The sequence below is a fragment of the Heteronotia binoei genome, chromosome 10, assembly GCF_032191835.1.
Source record: "Heteronotia binoei isolate CCM8104 ecotype False Entrance Well chromosome 10, APGP_CSIRO_Hbin_v1, whole genome shotgun sequence".
Taxonomy (NCBI): domain Eukaryota; kingdom Metazoa; phylum Chordata; class Lepidosauria; order Squamata; family Gekkonidae; genus Heteronotia; species Heteronotia binoei.
The window spans coordinates 12,020,297-12,033,620 of NC_083232.1; the positions used below are offsets into that span (position 1 = coordinate 12,020,297).

Below are 13,324 nucleotides of genomic sequence, written 5' to 3' on the forward strand. Positions count from 1 at the left end.
AACAAAGCGATTTACAAAGACCTGGTGAGTCACCAGTGAACTGTGTTTGGCTTGATAATCCACATGTTGCTAGTCTTTGCTGGAAGGTCATGCTCCTGGTTTTGCATCCTTTTTCACCGGATCTATTGTGCTTTTCCTTTTTTTAGAAAATGAAGATGGTCCCAATCCCTGAAAAGGCCTATGGGAGTTTTTTCGAAGGAGACTGCTACATCATCTTACATGTAAGTAGCTCGGGTAATCACACACCCTACCGTGGTGGGAATGCATCGTCGCCAGTTCTGGACAATACAGAAAGAGCAGTTCATCTGGCATATGTTTAGACCAGGGGTGGCCAAACTGTGGCTCAAGAGCCACATGTGGCTCTTTCACACATACCATGTGGCTCTTGAAGCCCCCACTGCCCCATCGGCCAGCTTGGAGAAGGCATTTCTCTCTTTAAATCACTTCTCCAAGCAAAGCCAGACAGTGGTTTGGAGAATGCATTTAAAAGTTAAAGTTGCTTTCTTTCCACCCCTCCTTCCCTTTTGTTCGTTCGTTCCTTCCTGTCCTTGCAGCTCTCAAACATCTGATGTTTATGTTTTGCGGCTCTCAAACGTCTGATGTTTATTCTATGAGGCTCTTACATTAAGCAAGTTCAGCCACCCCTGGTTTAGACATTTCAAAGGGAACAACATGCAAGTTACGAATCTCGTCTATTGTGGATTTATTGATAGCCAAGAGCAAAGTAGATTCTCCATTATTTATTTGTCCGAAACATTTTCTTTCCTGATTTCACTTTATTTCCTGATTTCTCCACGTGAAGCTGGCTGAGGCAATTCCCAAAAAGATCTTAGAACATATAAGAACATAAGAGAAGCCATGTTGGATCAGGCCAGTGGCCCATCCAGTCCAACACTCTGTGTCACATAAGAGAAGCCATGTTGGATCAGGTCAATGGCCCCTCCAGTCCAACACTCTGTGTCACATAAGAGAAGCCATGTTGGATCAGGTCAATGGCCCCTCCAGTCCAACACTCTGTGTCACATAAGAGAAGCCATGTTGGATCAGGTCAATGGCCCCTCCAGTCCAACACTCTGCATCACATAAGAGAAGCCATGTTGGATCAGGCCAATGGCCCCTCCAGTCCAACACTCTGTGTCACATAAGAGAAGCCATGTTGGATCAGGCCAATGGCCTATCCAGTCCAACACTCGTCACATAAGAACATCAGAGAAGCCATGTTGGATCAGGCCAATGGCCCCTCCAGTCCAACACTCTGCATCACATAAGAGAAGCCATGTTGGATCAGGCCAATGGCCCCTCCAGTCCAACACTCTGTGTCACATAAGAGAAGCCATGTTGGATCAGGCCAATGGCCCATCCAGTCCAACACTCTGTGTCACATAAGAACTTAAGAGAAGCCATGTTGGATCAGGCCAATGGCCCATCCAGTCCAACACTCTGTGTCACATAAGAACATAAGAGAAGCCATGTTGGATCAGGTCAATGGCCCCTCCAGTCCAACACTCTGTGTCTTATAAGAGAAGCCATGTTGGATCAGGCCAATGGCCTATCCAGTCCAACACTCGTCACATAAGAACATCAGAGAAGCCATGTTGGATCAGGCCAATGGCCCCTCCAGTCCAACACTCTGCATCACATAAGAGAAGCCATGTTGGATCAGGCCAAAGGCCCCTCCAGTCCAACACTCTGCATCACATAAGAGAAGCCATGTTGGATCAGGCCAATGGCCCCTCCAGTCCAACACTCTGTGTCACATAAGAGAAGCCATGTTGGATCAGGCCAATGGCCCATCCAGTCCAACACTCTGTTTCACATAAGAACTTAAGAGAAGCCATGTTGGATCAGGCCAATGGCCCATCCAGTCCAACACTCTGTGTCACATAAGAACATAAGAGAAGCCATGTTGGATCAGGTCAATGGCCCCTCCAGTCCAACACTCTGTGTCTTATAAGAGAAGCCATGTTGGATCAGGCCAATGGCCTATCCAGTCCAACACTCGTCACATAAGAACTTCAGAGAAGCCATGTTGGATCAGGCCAGTGGCCCCTCCACTCCAACACTCTGCATCACATAAGAGAAGCCATGTTGGATCAGGCCAATGGCTCCTCCAGTCCAACACTCTGTGCCACATAAGAGAAGCCATGTTGGATCAGGCCAATGGCCCATCCAGTCCAACACTCTGTGTCACATAAGAACATGAGAAGCCATGCTGGATCAGGCCAATGGTCCATCCAGTCCAACACCCTGTGTCACAAAGTGGCCAATACACACACACACACACACACACACACATATATACACACACTGTGGCTAATAGCCACTGATGGACCTCTGCTCCATATTTTTATCTAACCCCCTCTTGAAGCTGGCTTGTAGCCGCCACCACCTCCTGTGGCAGTGAATTCCACATGTTAATCACCCTTTGGGTGAAGAAGTACCTCCTTTTATCCATTTTAACCTGACTGCTCAGCAATTTCATCGAATGCCCACGAGTTCTTGTATTGTGAGAAGGGGAGAAAAGGACTTCTTTCTCTTGAAAAGCTCTGTTAATTAACGCAATGAAAACATGGATCAAGTGTAAGAAAATATTCCTGCCACACCTGTACGAAGTGCAGACACTACAGTACTTTCCCCAGCCTGGGAGGTGGTCTCTATAGCATTAGATTATCCTTCTAAGGTCTTTCCCCTCCCCAAACCCCACCCTCTTCAGGCTCCACCCCCAAATCTCCAGGTATTTCCCAACTCAGAGCTGGCGACCCCGGCATGACATCATTTGGATGTTCTCTTTTCATCTTGGGGCTTCCTAAATTCCATGGAGCAAAAAGTCCCTGTGTGGAACTGGGCTGCCAACTTCCAAGTGTGGCAACTAAACAAGGGAAACACAACCAAGGTTGAGAAAAACGTAGGGGGCTGTGAATAATTACTGTGCAAAGAACAATTACAACTCGTGTAACACAGCTTCATACGCGAATGACACACTCTCCACAAACATCATCTCAGTGCTTAATCGCACTCTGCAATATATTGAGTATTTATGTTAAGGCATTTAAAGGGAAAACACCATAATCGACTTTTTAACAATACTTCCAAGAAAAACATGCAAGGTTTGCCAGGTTTAAAGAGCAATTACTTATGTATGCAACATGCACAGGGGACCTTTCCTTTCCTAGAGGAATGAATCAAAGATTGTTTTTCTGTTGATTGTCCATATGTATAGATTCAATATGAGCCCCGTGGCGCAGAGTGATAAAGCTGCAGTACTGCAGTCGGAGCCCTCTGCTCACGACCTGAGTTCGATCCCAGCGAAAGCTGGTTCAGGTAGCCAGCTCCAGGTTGACTCAGCCTTCCATCCTTCCGAGGTCGGTCAAATGAGTCCCCAGCTTGCTGGGGGGAAAGTGTAGATGACTGGGGAAGCCAATGGCAAACCACTTCATAAAAAGTCTGCCGTGAAAACGTGAAAGCAACATCACCCCAGAGTCAAAAACGACTGGTGCTTGCACAGGGGATTACCTTTACCTTTTTTATAGATTCAATAACATGGTAACATGCTTCCTATGTTTTCATATCTTTGCGTGTTTCAAACGTCTTCTTCTTTGACCACGCGGTTCTGTCTCTGGAACCAGGGCTCATAGCGTTATAAGGAAATCAATTCCAACATTTACGCAGGCAAAATGGGAGAACCCTTGCATGTTTTCCTTCGAAGTATTGTTAAAAAGTTAATTGTGGTGTTTTCCCTTTAAACGTAGTTAACATAGGTACTCAATATATCGCAGAGCGCGATTAAGCACTGATATAATTAGGGTTGCCAAGCCCAATTAAAGAAATATCTGGGGACTTTGGGGGCGGAGCCAGGAGACATTGGGGGCGGAGCCAGGAACAAGGGTGCGACAGGCATAATTGAACTCCAAGGGAATTCTGGCCATCACATTTAAAGGGACAGCACACCTTCTGAAATGCCTTTCTTCCATAGGAAATAATGAAAGGTAGGGGCACCATCTTTTGGGGCTCACAGAATTGGACCCCCTGGTCCAATCGTTTTGAAACTTGGGGGGTATTTTGGGGAGAGGCACTAGATGCTATACTAAAAATTTGGTGCCTCTACCTCAAAACATAGCCCCTCCCAGAGCCCCCAATACCGTGGATCAATTCCCCATTATTCCCTATGGGAATTGTTGTCCATAGGGAATAATAGAGTGCCCAGTAGACATTTCCCTCCCTGCCCACGCTTTCTAAAGTGGGGGGGAGGGCCTCCAAACCAGGGAATCCCCTGCCCCCTCCCTCTCTCACACACACACAAATACTTACTGGGTCTTGTTCCTGCAGAACTTTACTTGCTCTGAAAACGAAAGAAAAACAAAGAGAGGGGCCGTTCTCCGACGAAACTGTTACTGACCCTTTCCCATGAAGCCCTTCCTGTTTCCTGCTTCCTGCGCAGCCTTAAAGGCACACATTTTAAAAACGGACTTGTTTGCGGGTTTCTAAACCTGCAGGAGCTCTAAAACTACATGGTGACTGTGGGGGCGGGGCTTCCCCCTCCGGCCAGCTGGCTGGGGGCAGGGGAAGCCTGTAAAAACAGGGGATCCCCCGCCGGGATCTGGGGATTGGGAAGCCTAGATATTATGTCTGTGGACAGTGTGTAATTCTTGTATTAAGCTGTGTTACACGAGTTGGAATTCTTCTTTGCGCAGTAATTTTTCACAACTTCCAGGTGTGCCTGGTGGTCTCTTAGAGTTCCACCTCATCATCAGACTGCAAAGATCAGTTGTCCCAGAGAAAATGGCCGCTCTGGAGGGTGGAGTCTATGAAATCACACCCCGGCTGGGCTCCCCTCCCCCAAATCTTCAGGAATTTCCCACTCCAAAGATGGCAACCTTAGAAGCAGCAGAAGTGGATTTACAGCCTGATCCAACCTGGTAGTTCTCAGGGGGAGAAAAACAGAAAATCAAAATCACCCCATGTTTGTTTTAAAATACATGACTTCTCCTATGCTCAGAAGAGCTTGCAGTAGGTTATTTATTTACTTCATTTATTTCCCATTTCCGCCCCCCCCCCTCCACCGCCCGGGGAACCCAAAGTAGCTTGTAATGAGCAGAGCATTCAACTTGCAGGACTTGGGTATCAGTTACAGCTCTGTGACAAAGAGAAATAAAACCGGTGAAGCTTTCCCCAGCATGCAAAGGTGGTCACAGAGAATGCTCCACCTGTTGAAGGGATGTCTATACAGCTGATCAAAACATATAAGCTCTGCCCTGCCAGGAAAAAAACATCATAAATATGACATCCCTACTTGTTTCTGCTACTCCGTTGGTGTCAGACTTTTTTAGCCCTCCCCCCACCCACCCCCAGAAAACTGGCTTTATTTAGCTCGTTCCACAGACCTTGAGGCGCCAGGGATACGGAACGTCACTCCTTCCTTCAGCTCCCCCTTCTCCCCCTCAGGGCATGAAATTGCTCTCTTTTTTCATCCTAATCGCTATGGTAACCTAGCCACAGTACCGTTTTGCAAATGTTTCCTTTGCAGGTCGGTTAGAAGGTGCTAAAAAAATAGGCTGTGTGCAGGTCAGATTGCGCTTGTGGGGCCATTTTCTGCCCCATGGCCTTTTGGGCATTCAGGCGGCTGCCAGGGGGGTGCTCCCGAAACAAGGGCAAACAACATGGATGCTTTCGGTCACAAATCACGGTGCTCTAACTGAGGGATGCGGGCCTCTGGGTGTTCTGCCTCTCAGGCTGCGTGTGTGTGTGTGTGTGAGGAAGGGGGGTGCGCTTAAGTAGGGTTGCCAACCACCAGGTGCTGCCTGGAGATCTCTTGGTGTTATAACTGATCTCAGACAACAGTAGAAAATGGCTGCCTTGGAGGGTAGATTCTGTGGTGTACTCTGCTGAGGTCCCTCCCCTCCTCAAACCCTGCCCTCCCTAGTCTACACCCCCCCCCCGCAAATCTCCAGGTATTTCCCAACTAGGGCTGCCAAGTTCCCAGGCTGGGCGGTGGTTTTCCCACCCTGGAGGTTCCCAACCCACCGGCCAACATTGGGCCGATGGGGGGGACTCTCCCTCAACCTTAGGGTTGCCAATCCCCAGGTAGGGGCAGGGGATCCCCCGGTTTGGAGGCCTTCCCCCAGCTTCAGGGTCATCAGAAAGTGGGGGAGGGGAGGGAAATGTCTGCTGGGAACTCTATTATTCCCTATGGCGATTTATTCCCATAGAAAATCATGGAGAATTGATCCACGGGTATCTGGGCCTCTGCGGAGGCTGTTTTTTGGGGTAGAGGCACCAAATTTTCAGTACAGCATCTAGTGCCTCTCCCCAAAATACCCTCCAAGTTTCAAAAAGATTGGACCAGGGGGTCCAATTCTATGAGCCCCAAAAGAAGGTGCCCCTATCCTTCATTATTACCTATGGAAGGAAGGAATTGAAAAGGTGTGCTGTCCCTTTAAATGTGATGGCCAGAACTCCCTTGGAGTTCATTTATGCTTGTCACACTCTTGCTCCTGGCTCCGCCCCTAATGTCTCCTGGCTCCACCCCCAAAGTCCTCAGATATTTCTTGAATTGGCAACCCTACTCAACCTCGCAGGTGTGATGATGTCCCTCAGAAGTGACGTCATCGCACGGGTGACATTGCATACCAGCCGCTCTAGGAGCATCCGGGAAAACTCTATGGTTTCCCCGGACACGCTAACAATTTGGGAGGAAAACTCTATGGTAGCACCCCCAAACTCTTCAGGAACTTCTTAACCTAGAATCAGCGACCCTGGCCCACGACAGTCACATTTCCAGCCTAGTCACTGCAGAAATATATTTGTATCAAAGCGTTCGTTCATTCATGCTGTCGGGGTTTTTTTGTCTTAGAACACAAAGACGGCGTCTGGATTCGCTACCGACCTGCACTTCTGGATCGGGCGCGAGTCGTCTCAAGACGAGCAAGGGGCGGCGGCTTTCTACGTGACTCAGCTGGACGACACGCTTGGCGGGAACCCTGTGCAGCACCGGGAGGTGCAAGGACACGAGTCGGCCGCTTTTAAAAGCTATTTCAAGAAAGGCATCATGTGAGTGATAAGGAAACATGGGATAGCAAGAGAAAAACGTGTGCGATGCGTCACCACCGAGCTGGTACGGAAGAAGGACCTTTGACCTCATTCTTGCCTGTTTCCCTGGGTTTGGTCCTTTTGCACTTTTTCTGGTCATGCTTTCAAAAGTGTGCGTGTAAGTGCCAAGAAGTCCCTTCCAGCTAGACCCTTCCTCTTTTCCTGTTGCCTTCCACTTTTCTTGGCACTCTCGCCTTTGCCAGTGACTCTGGTCTGCTCATGACGTGACCGATGTTCCCTTTAAGCTGCAGAGTCTTGTGAGCCAAAATTCTACTTTATGAGCTACTGGCATTAAAGTTGTGAGCTACTCGTAGGAGTGGCCAATGGTAGCTCTCCAGATGTTTTTTTTTTTTGCCTACTACTCCCATCAGCCCCAGCCAGCATGGCCAATGGCTGGGGCTGATGGGAGTTGTAGGCAAAAGACATCTGGAGAGCTACCGTTGGCCACCCCTGAGCTACTGCATAAATTAGTGTGCTCGGGGGTCATCCTTCCTGAGTTAAGACAAAAATGTGTGAGCTGGAGGCTAAAAATCTGTGAGCTAGCTCACGCTCACTCAGCTTAGAGGGAACACTGGACGTGACCAAAGTACAATAGCCACAATTTGGTCATTTTAACTTCTGAGGAGAGCTCTGGCTTGATTTGATCAAGAACTCACTGGTTTTTTTTGGGGGGGGGGCAGAATAGGGGGCTGTGCAGGAGGTTGGACTAGATGACCCTGGGGGTCCCTTCCAGCTCTATGATTCTATACTTTGTCTTTTTGTTGGTTCACATTATCTGTAAAACTCTCCTCTGACACATTTCAAACTAATCAGCTTTCTTCATTGTGACCACAGTACAACAGCCTCAGTTGAGTCCTTTTAGCTTCTAAGGAGAGTTCCAGCTTCAGTTGATCTAGAACCCACTGATTAGTCTTCTCGGTGATTCACGGTATCCATAAAACTCTCCTCTGACACCACACTTGAAATGAATAAACTTTCTTCAAAAGCATACAAATATTAACAGAGACTAGCAATCTGTTTTGTTTCTTTTTGTGGTTTTTTGCCAGTTGAAGCCGAGCCAGCTTGGTGTAGTGGTTAAGTGCATGGACTCTTACCTGGGAGAACCAGGTTTTGATTCCCCACTCCTCCACTTGCAGCTGCTGGAATGGCCTTGGGTCACCCACAGCTCTGGCAGAGCTGTCCTTGAAAGGGCAGCTTCTGGGAGAGCTCCCTCAGCCCCACCCACCTCACAAGATGTCTGTTGTGGGGGAGGAAGGGAAAGGAGATTGTAGGCCATTCTGAGACTCTGTCCTTGAAAGGGCAGCTTCTGGGAGAGCTCTCTCAGCCCCACCCACCTCACAGGGTGTCTGTTATGTGGGAGGAAGGGAAAGGAGATTGTAGGCCGCTCTGAGACTCTGAGAATTGGAGTGAAGGTCAGAATATAAATCCATTGTTGTCATCGTCTTCTTCTTCTTCTTTGTAGAACTTGGACTCTGAGCCTACTCTCCCTCTGCAACTGTGATCTGTAGACAATATGGCTGCCTTTAAGAAGTTTCTGTCTTTCCCCCTCCTTATTTCCAAACAGCTACAAGAAGGGAGGAGTCGCCTCCGGGTTCAAGCATGTGGAAACCAACATGTACAACATCAGGCGCCTCCTTCACGTCAAGGGGAAGAAGCACGTGTCGGCGACAGAAGTAAGGATGGGAAAGCTGGAATCCTGGAGAATTCAATTTCACATGGTTCAGTAGGGTTCAGCAGGGTGTGAAGATGCTGCGATGCGCTCTCCAGAATGCTCAAACTGGCATATCTCTTCCTTCATTGGAAAATGACTCTCTTGGTTCCCAGCAGCAGGGATGGAATTCTAGCAGGAGCTCCTTCGCATATTAGGACACACACCCCTGATGTAGCTAATCCTCCAAGAGCTTACAGGGCTCTTATTGCAGGGCCTACTGTAAGCTCCAGGAAGATTGGCTACATCAGGGGTTGTGGTTTAATCGGAGAGGGGCGGTGGCTCAGTGGTAGAGCATCTGCTTGGTAAGTAGAAGGTCCCAGGTTCAATCTCCGGCATCTCCAACTAAAAAGGGTCCAGGCAAGTAGGCGTGAAAAACCTCAGCTTGAGTCCCTGGAGAGCCCTGCCAGTCTGAGCAGACAAGACTGACTTTGAAGGACCAATTCAGTATAACGCAGCTTCGTATGTTCATATGTTCTATATGGAAAGGAGTTCCTGCTACAAAAAAGCCCGGGACAGCCGGACACATGATAGGAAAGAGGAGAGACAGAGGTGGAACTACATCTGTAGCTGAGAGAGAGAGGGTAAGACTGAGTGTGGCACTTTCAAGGGGTGCGTTCACACTCACCATTAAATCCATCTGCAACGCGCCTCTATTATAATCCACACAACCAATTTTCCGATCAGACAACAGCCAGGCTCCCATTCTATCCCATGTGGGTCCCATCGCTGGTCAATCAGAGTGCTCTACCGGACCTCGTTTCATGAGACGTCAATCTGCATTAGTGCAGGCGCAGTAATGCCCGCTATCTGCAGCGCATCGCTTTTAAATGGGTCGGATCACTAACAGTTTTCCTAGTCCGTTGGCACTACTTTTCCAGCACGAGCACTACGCGTGCAGAAAAAAACCCAGGAATTCAAATCAGTTTACATCTAGTTCACATCTACTTTCAAAAGTGAGTTTTGTTTCTGGACATAGGGGCGGGTAAACGATTTATCGAGCCAATATTCGCTCGCTTATTCACTGGCGCGGTGATATCACTTGCAGGGGGCTTTGGGAGGGAAGCGGTGGTGCGCTTTCGACGAGTCGCCAACGATGGAGCGTTCAAACAGAGAAATTCTGCTCAGGAACTGTCAGAAGAATTTTCTTCCGGATTTAAAGCAGTATCAAATTAGTCCGCGCCCCAGTCGTCTCAACGCGGGACTCGAACGAGCTAACCACCATTTGCAGATGCTGACGTTTGGACAACCGCTTAAAATCCAACATGCTTCCGGACTCCACTCATGCCCGTAGCGGGATTTTATGAACGTCTGACCTCACCCAAGAAGAGCTTTTTTTGTAGCAGGAACTCCTTTGCATATTAGGCCACACACCCCTGATGTAGACAATCCTCCTGGAGCTTACAGGGCTCTTAGTACAGGGCCTACTGTAAGCTCCAGGAGGACTGGCTACATCAGGGGTGTGTGGCCTAATATGCAAAGGAGTTCCTGCTACAAAAGAAGCCCTGCAAAGAAGGGGGAAATTGCCCTAAGAGTAGCAAGCTGGAGACAGACAAGGAATGACACTGAATGGGACCGCATCCTATTTAATTGTCTTCTTGCTGACCCCTTATCTAATTATCTCCTTGCTGCAGGGTCTTCTTCTCTTTGTACACCAGAGCTTGCCTTTTCCTTCCTACATGGTTTTTTGGTGCTAACGCGAGACTCCCAGTCACCCACCTCGGAATTCTTTGCACCCTGCAGAGAGTTCTGGTATACAGGACTTGTGTCAAAATGAGGTTACTCTAAAGCAGAGATGTCTAACTCATTTGTTATGAGGGCCAGATCTGACATAAAAGAGACCTTGTTGGGCCAGGCCATGTCAGGCCGGGCCATGTGTGTACCTATTTAAGATCAGGTAGCAGAGATATAAATTTTATTAAGAACACAGACAAACACAAACATATTAAAACATGCTTAAAACATTAGCATGCATTGGTCTTAAAGGTGCTTTCTTTCTATTTCTCCCATGGGATCCAGGGAACTGGACAAAGGAAGCTCTGGTTCTCCCCTTCCTTCTCCAGGGGAACAGGAGGGGGAGGAGTCTCAGCCAATCGAAGGAAGAGAGGCTTGACTCAAGCTCTGCTGTGTGATTGAGAGCCTGCCAAAGCAAGCCAATGGAGAAAATAGAGGTTTTGTTCTGTAGCTCCTGTGCAATTGAGCAAGCCTTGCAAAGCAAACTGTTATGCAGAAGGAAGCAAGATATAGGGAGAAGGAAGCAGATGATAGACAGTTGCTTGGGGGCCTGATTCGGCCCCCGAACTGCATGTCTGACACCCCTGCTCTAAAGTGCACCTAAAATGCTCCATGGGGGAGCATGGGGATGATATGTAAATATAGAAGTTACTAATGAAGATCAAGCTTGAGTGGAAAATCAGACTCTTCTAGGGTTGCTAACCTCCATGTGGTAGAACAAAAGACTATTTAAAAAGGTAAAGGTAGTCCCATGAACATATGAAGCTGCCTTATACTGAATCAGACCCTCGGTCCATCAAAGTCAGTATTGTCTTCTCAGACTGGCAGTGGCTCTCCAGGGTCTCAAGCTGAGGTTTTTCACACCTATTTTACCTGGACCCTTTTTTGGAGATGCTAGGAATTGAACCTGGGACCTTCTGCTTACCAAGCAGATACTCTACCACTGAGCCACCGTCCCTCCCCCTGTGCAAGCACTGAGTCATTACCGACCCTTGGGATGGCAACACATCACACCATTTTCTTGGCAGGCTCTTACTGGGTGGCTTGGTATTGCCTTCCCCATAAGGTAGACCCCTGTGCAAGCACCAAGCTGTTACTGACCCATGGAGTTCTTGGCAGACTTTTTTAACAGGGTGGTTTGCCATTGCCTTCCCCAGTCATCTACCCTTCCCCCCCCCCAGCAAGCTGGGTACTCATTTGACCAACCTCGGAAGGATGGAAGGCTGAGTCAACCTTGAGCTGGCAACCTGGACCCATCTTCCACCAGGATTGAATTCAGGTCATGAGCAGAGCTTGGGCTGCAATTCTGTAAACACTATCACAGCAAAAACGGTCTTAGAGGCTGAAAACACAATGTTTGAATTGCAACGGTTATTATCAAGACATAGGCATTCAAAAATTCAGAAATTTCACAATATAATCCATAATGCAATTTACTACATTGAGTTGCAATGTTGAGCATTCAAACAAGTGGAAGCTTCTAAGACTACAAGAATTGGTATAATCTCATTTCATTCCCCTATCATGGCTTCCTGTTATAACTGTGGTCTTCTTCTCAAACAGGTAGATCTTTCCTGGGACAGCTTCAATAAAGGGGATGTTTTCCTGATGGACCTTGGCAAAGTGCTGATCCAGTGGAACGGGCCTTCCTGCAACATTGCTGAGAAATCCAGGGTCAGTCTTGAAACAATCCAGGGTGGTATTTTTAATGCAGTTTTTGAGCATGGGAGCACTAAACTGCGGCTGCAGGTGGAATCTGAACGGCGATCCATGCGCCTACGTTGACAGAGCCAATCACTGTGGAACGTAAGAGGTGAAGGTGGCTCTGAGGGAGGGTTCCAATTGAGCCAGGTTGCAGCCCTGGCCCCCCAATGCTCAACTGATAGAGGGGGACTGGAGGGGGCCATCGCCCCAGGGGAGAAAAATTAAGAAAATAAGGCCTCATGTACTGAGAGAAAGTTCCTAACATGGAACTTCTTGGCAATTTCTAGAGCATCCCTTTTGACTTCCACGTAGCTCCAGAAATCACCAGGAACTCTATGGCAATCTTACCATAGTAGTGATTCCTAGAGTTCCACTTGTCATTTCCATGTAGCTCCAGAAATCACCAGGAACTCTATGGTAATCTTACCATAGAGGCGATTGCTAGAGTGCCATTTGTCATTTCCATGTAGCTCCAGAAATCATCAGGAACTCTATGGTAATCTTACCTTAGAAGTGAGTTCCACTTGTCAATTCCATGTAGCTCCAGAAATCACCAGGAACTCTATGGTAATCTTACCTTAGAAGTGATTCCTAGAGTTCCACTTGTCATTTCCATGTAGCTCCAGAAATCACCAGGAACTCTATGGTAATCTTACCTTAGAAGTGATTCCTAGAGTTCCACTTGTCATTTCCATGTAGCTCCAGAAATCACCAGGAACTCTATGGTAATCTTACCTTAGAAGTGATTCCTAGAGTTCCACTTGTCATTTCCATGTAGCTCCAGAAATCACCAGGAACTCTATGGTAATCTTAGAAGTGATTCCTAGAGTTCCACTTGTCATTTCCATGTAGCTCCAGAAATCACCAGGAACTCTATGGCAATCTTACCATAGAGGCGATTCCTAGAGTGCCATTTGCCACTTCCATGTAGCTTCAGAAGTCACCAGGAACTCTATGGTAAGAATTTTCTGTAAGTAAATGAGGCCTTATTTGCTAATTTTTCTGCTGCGATGCTACTCCCCAGTTACTCTTCATCCACTGCTTGGCTACCTTATGCAGGTCTAACCTTGGGCCAGGCCTGCTCATTTGGCT

General features: G+C 47.8%; 1 protein-coding gene across 1 annotated transcript in view; it reads left to right on the forward strand.

The window, feature by feature from the left end:
- Positions 1 to 137: 137 nt before the first annotated feature.
- Positions 138 to 13,324, forward strand: part of VILL (villin like) — a 42,329-nt gene continuing 29,142 nt past the window's right edge. Inside the window, exons 1-4 of the mRNA XM_060248073.1 lie at positions 138 to 221; positions 6,851 to 7,047; positions 8,651 to 8,759; positions 12,092 to 12,202. Of these exons, the coding sequence (XP_060104056.1) occupies positions 150 to 221; positions 6,851 to 7,047; positions 8,651 to 8,759; positions 12,092 to 12,202 (489 nt within the window). The 5' untranslated portion in view covers positions 138 to 149. The remainder of the gene's footprint in view (positions 222 to 6,850; positions 7,048 to 8,650; positions 8,760 to 12,091; positions 12,203 to 13,324) is intronic.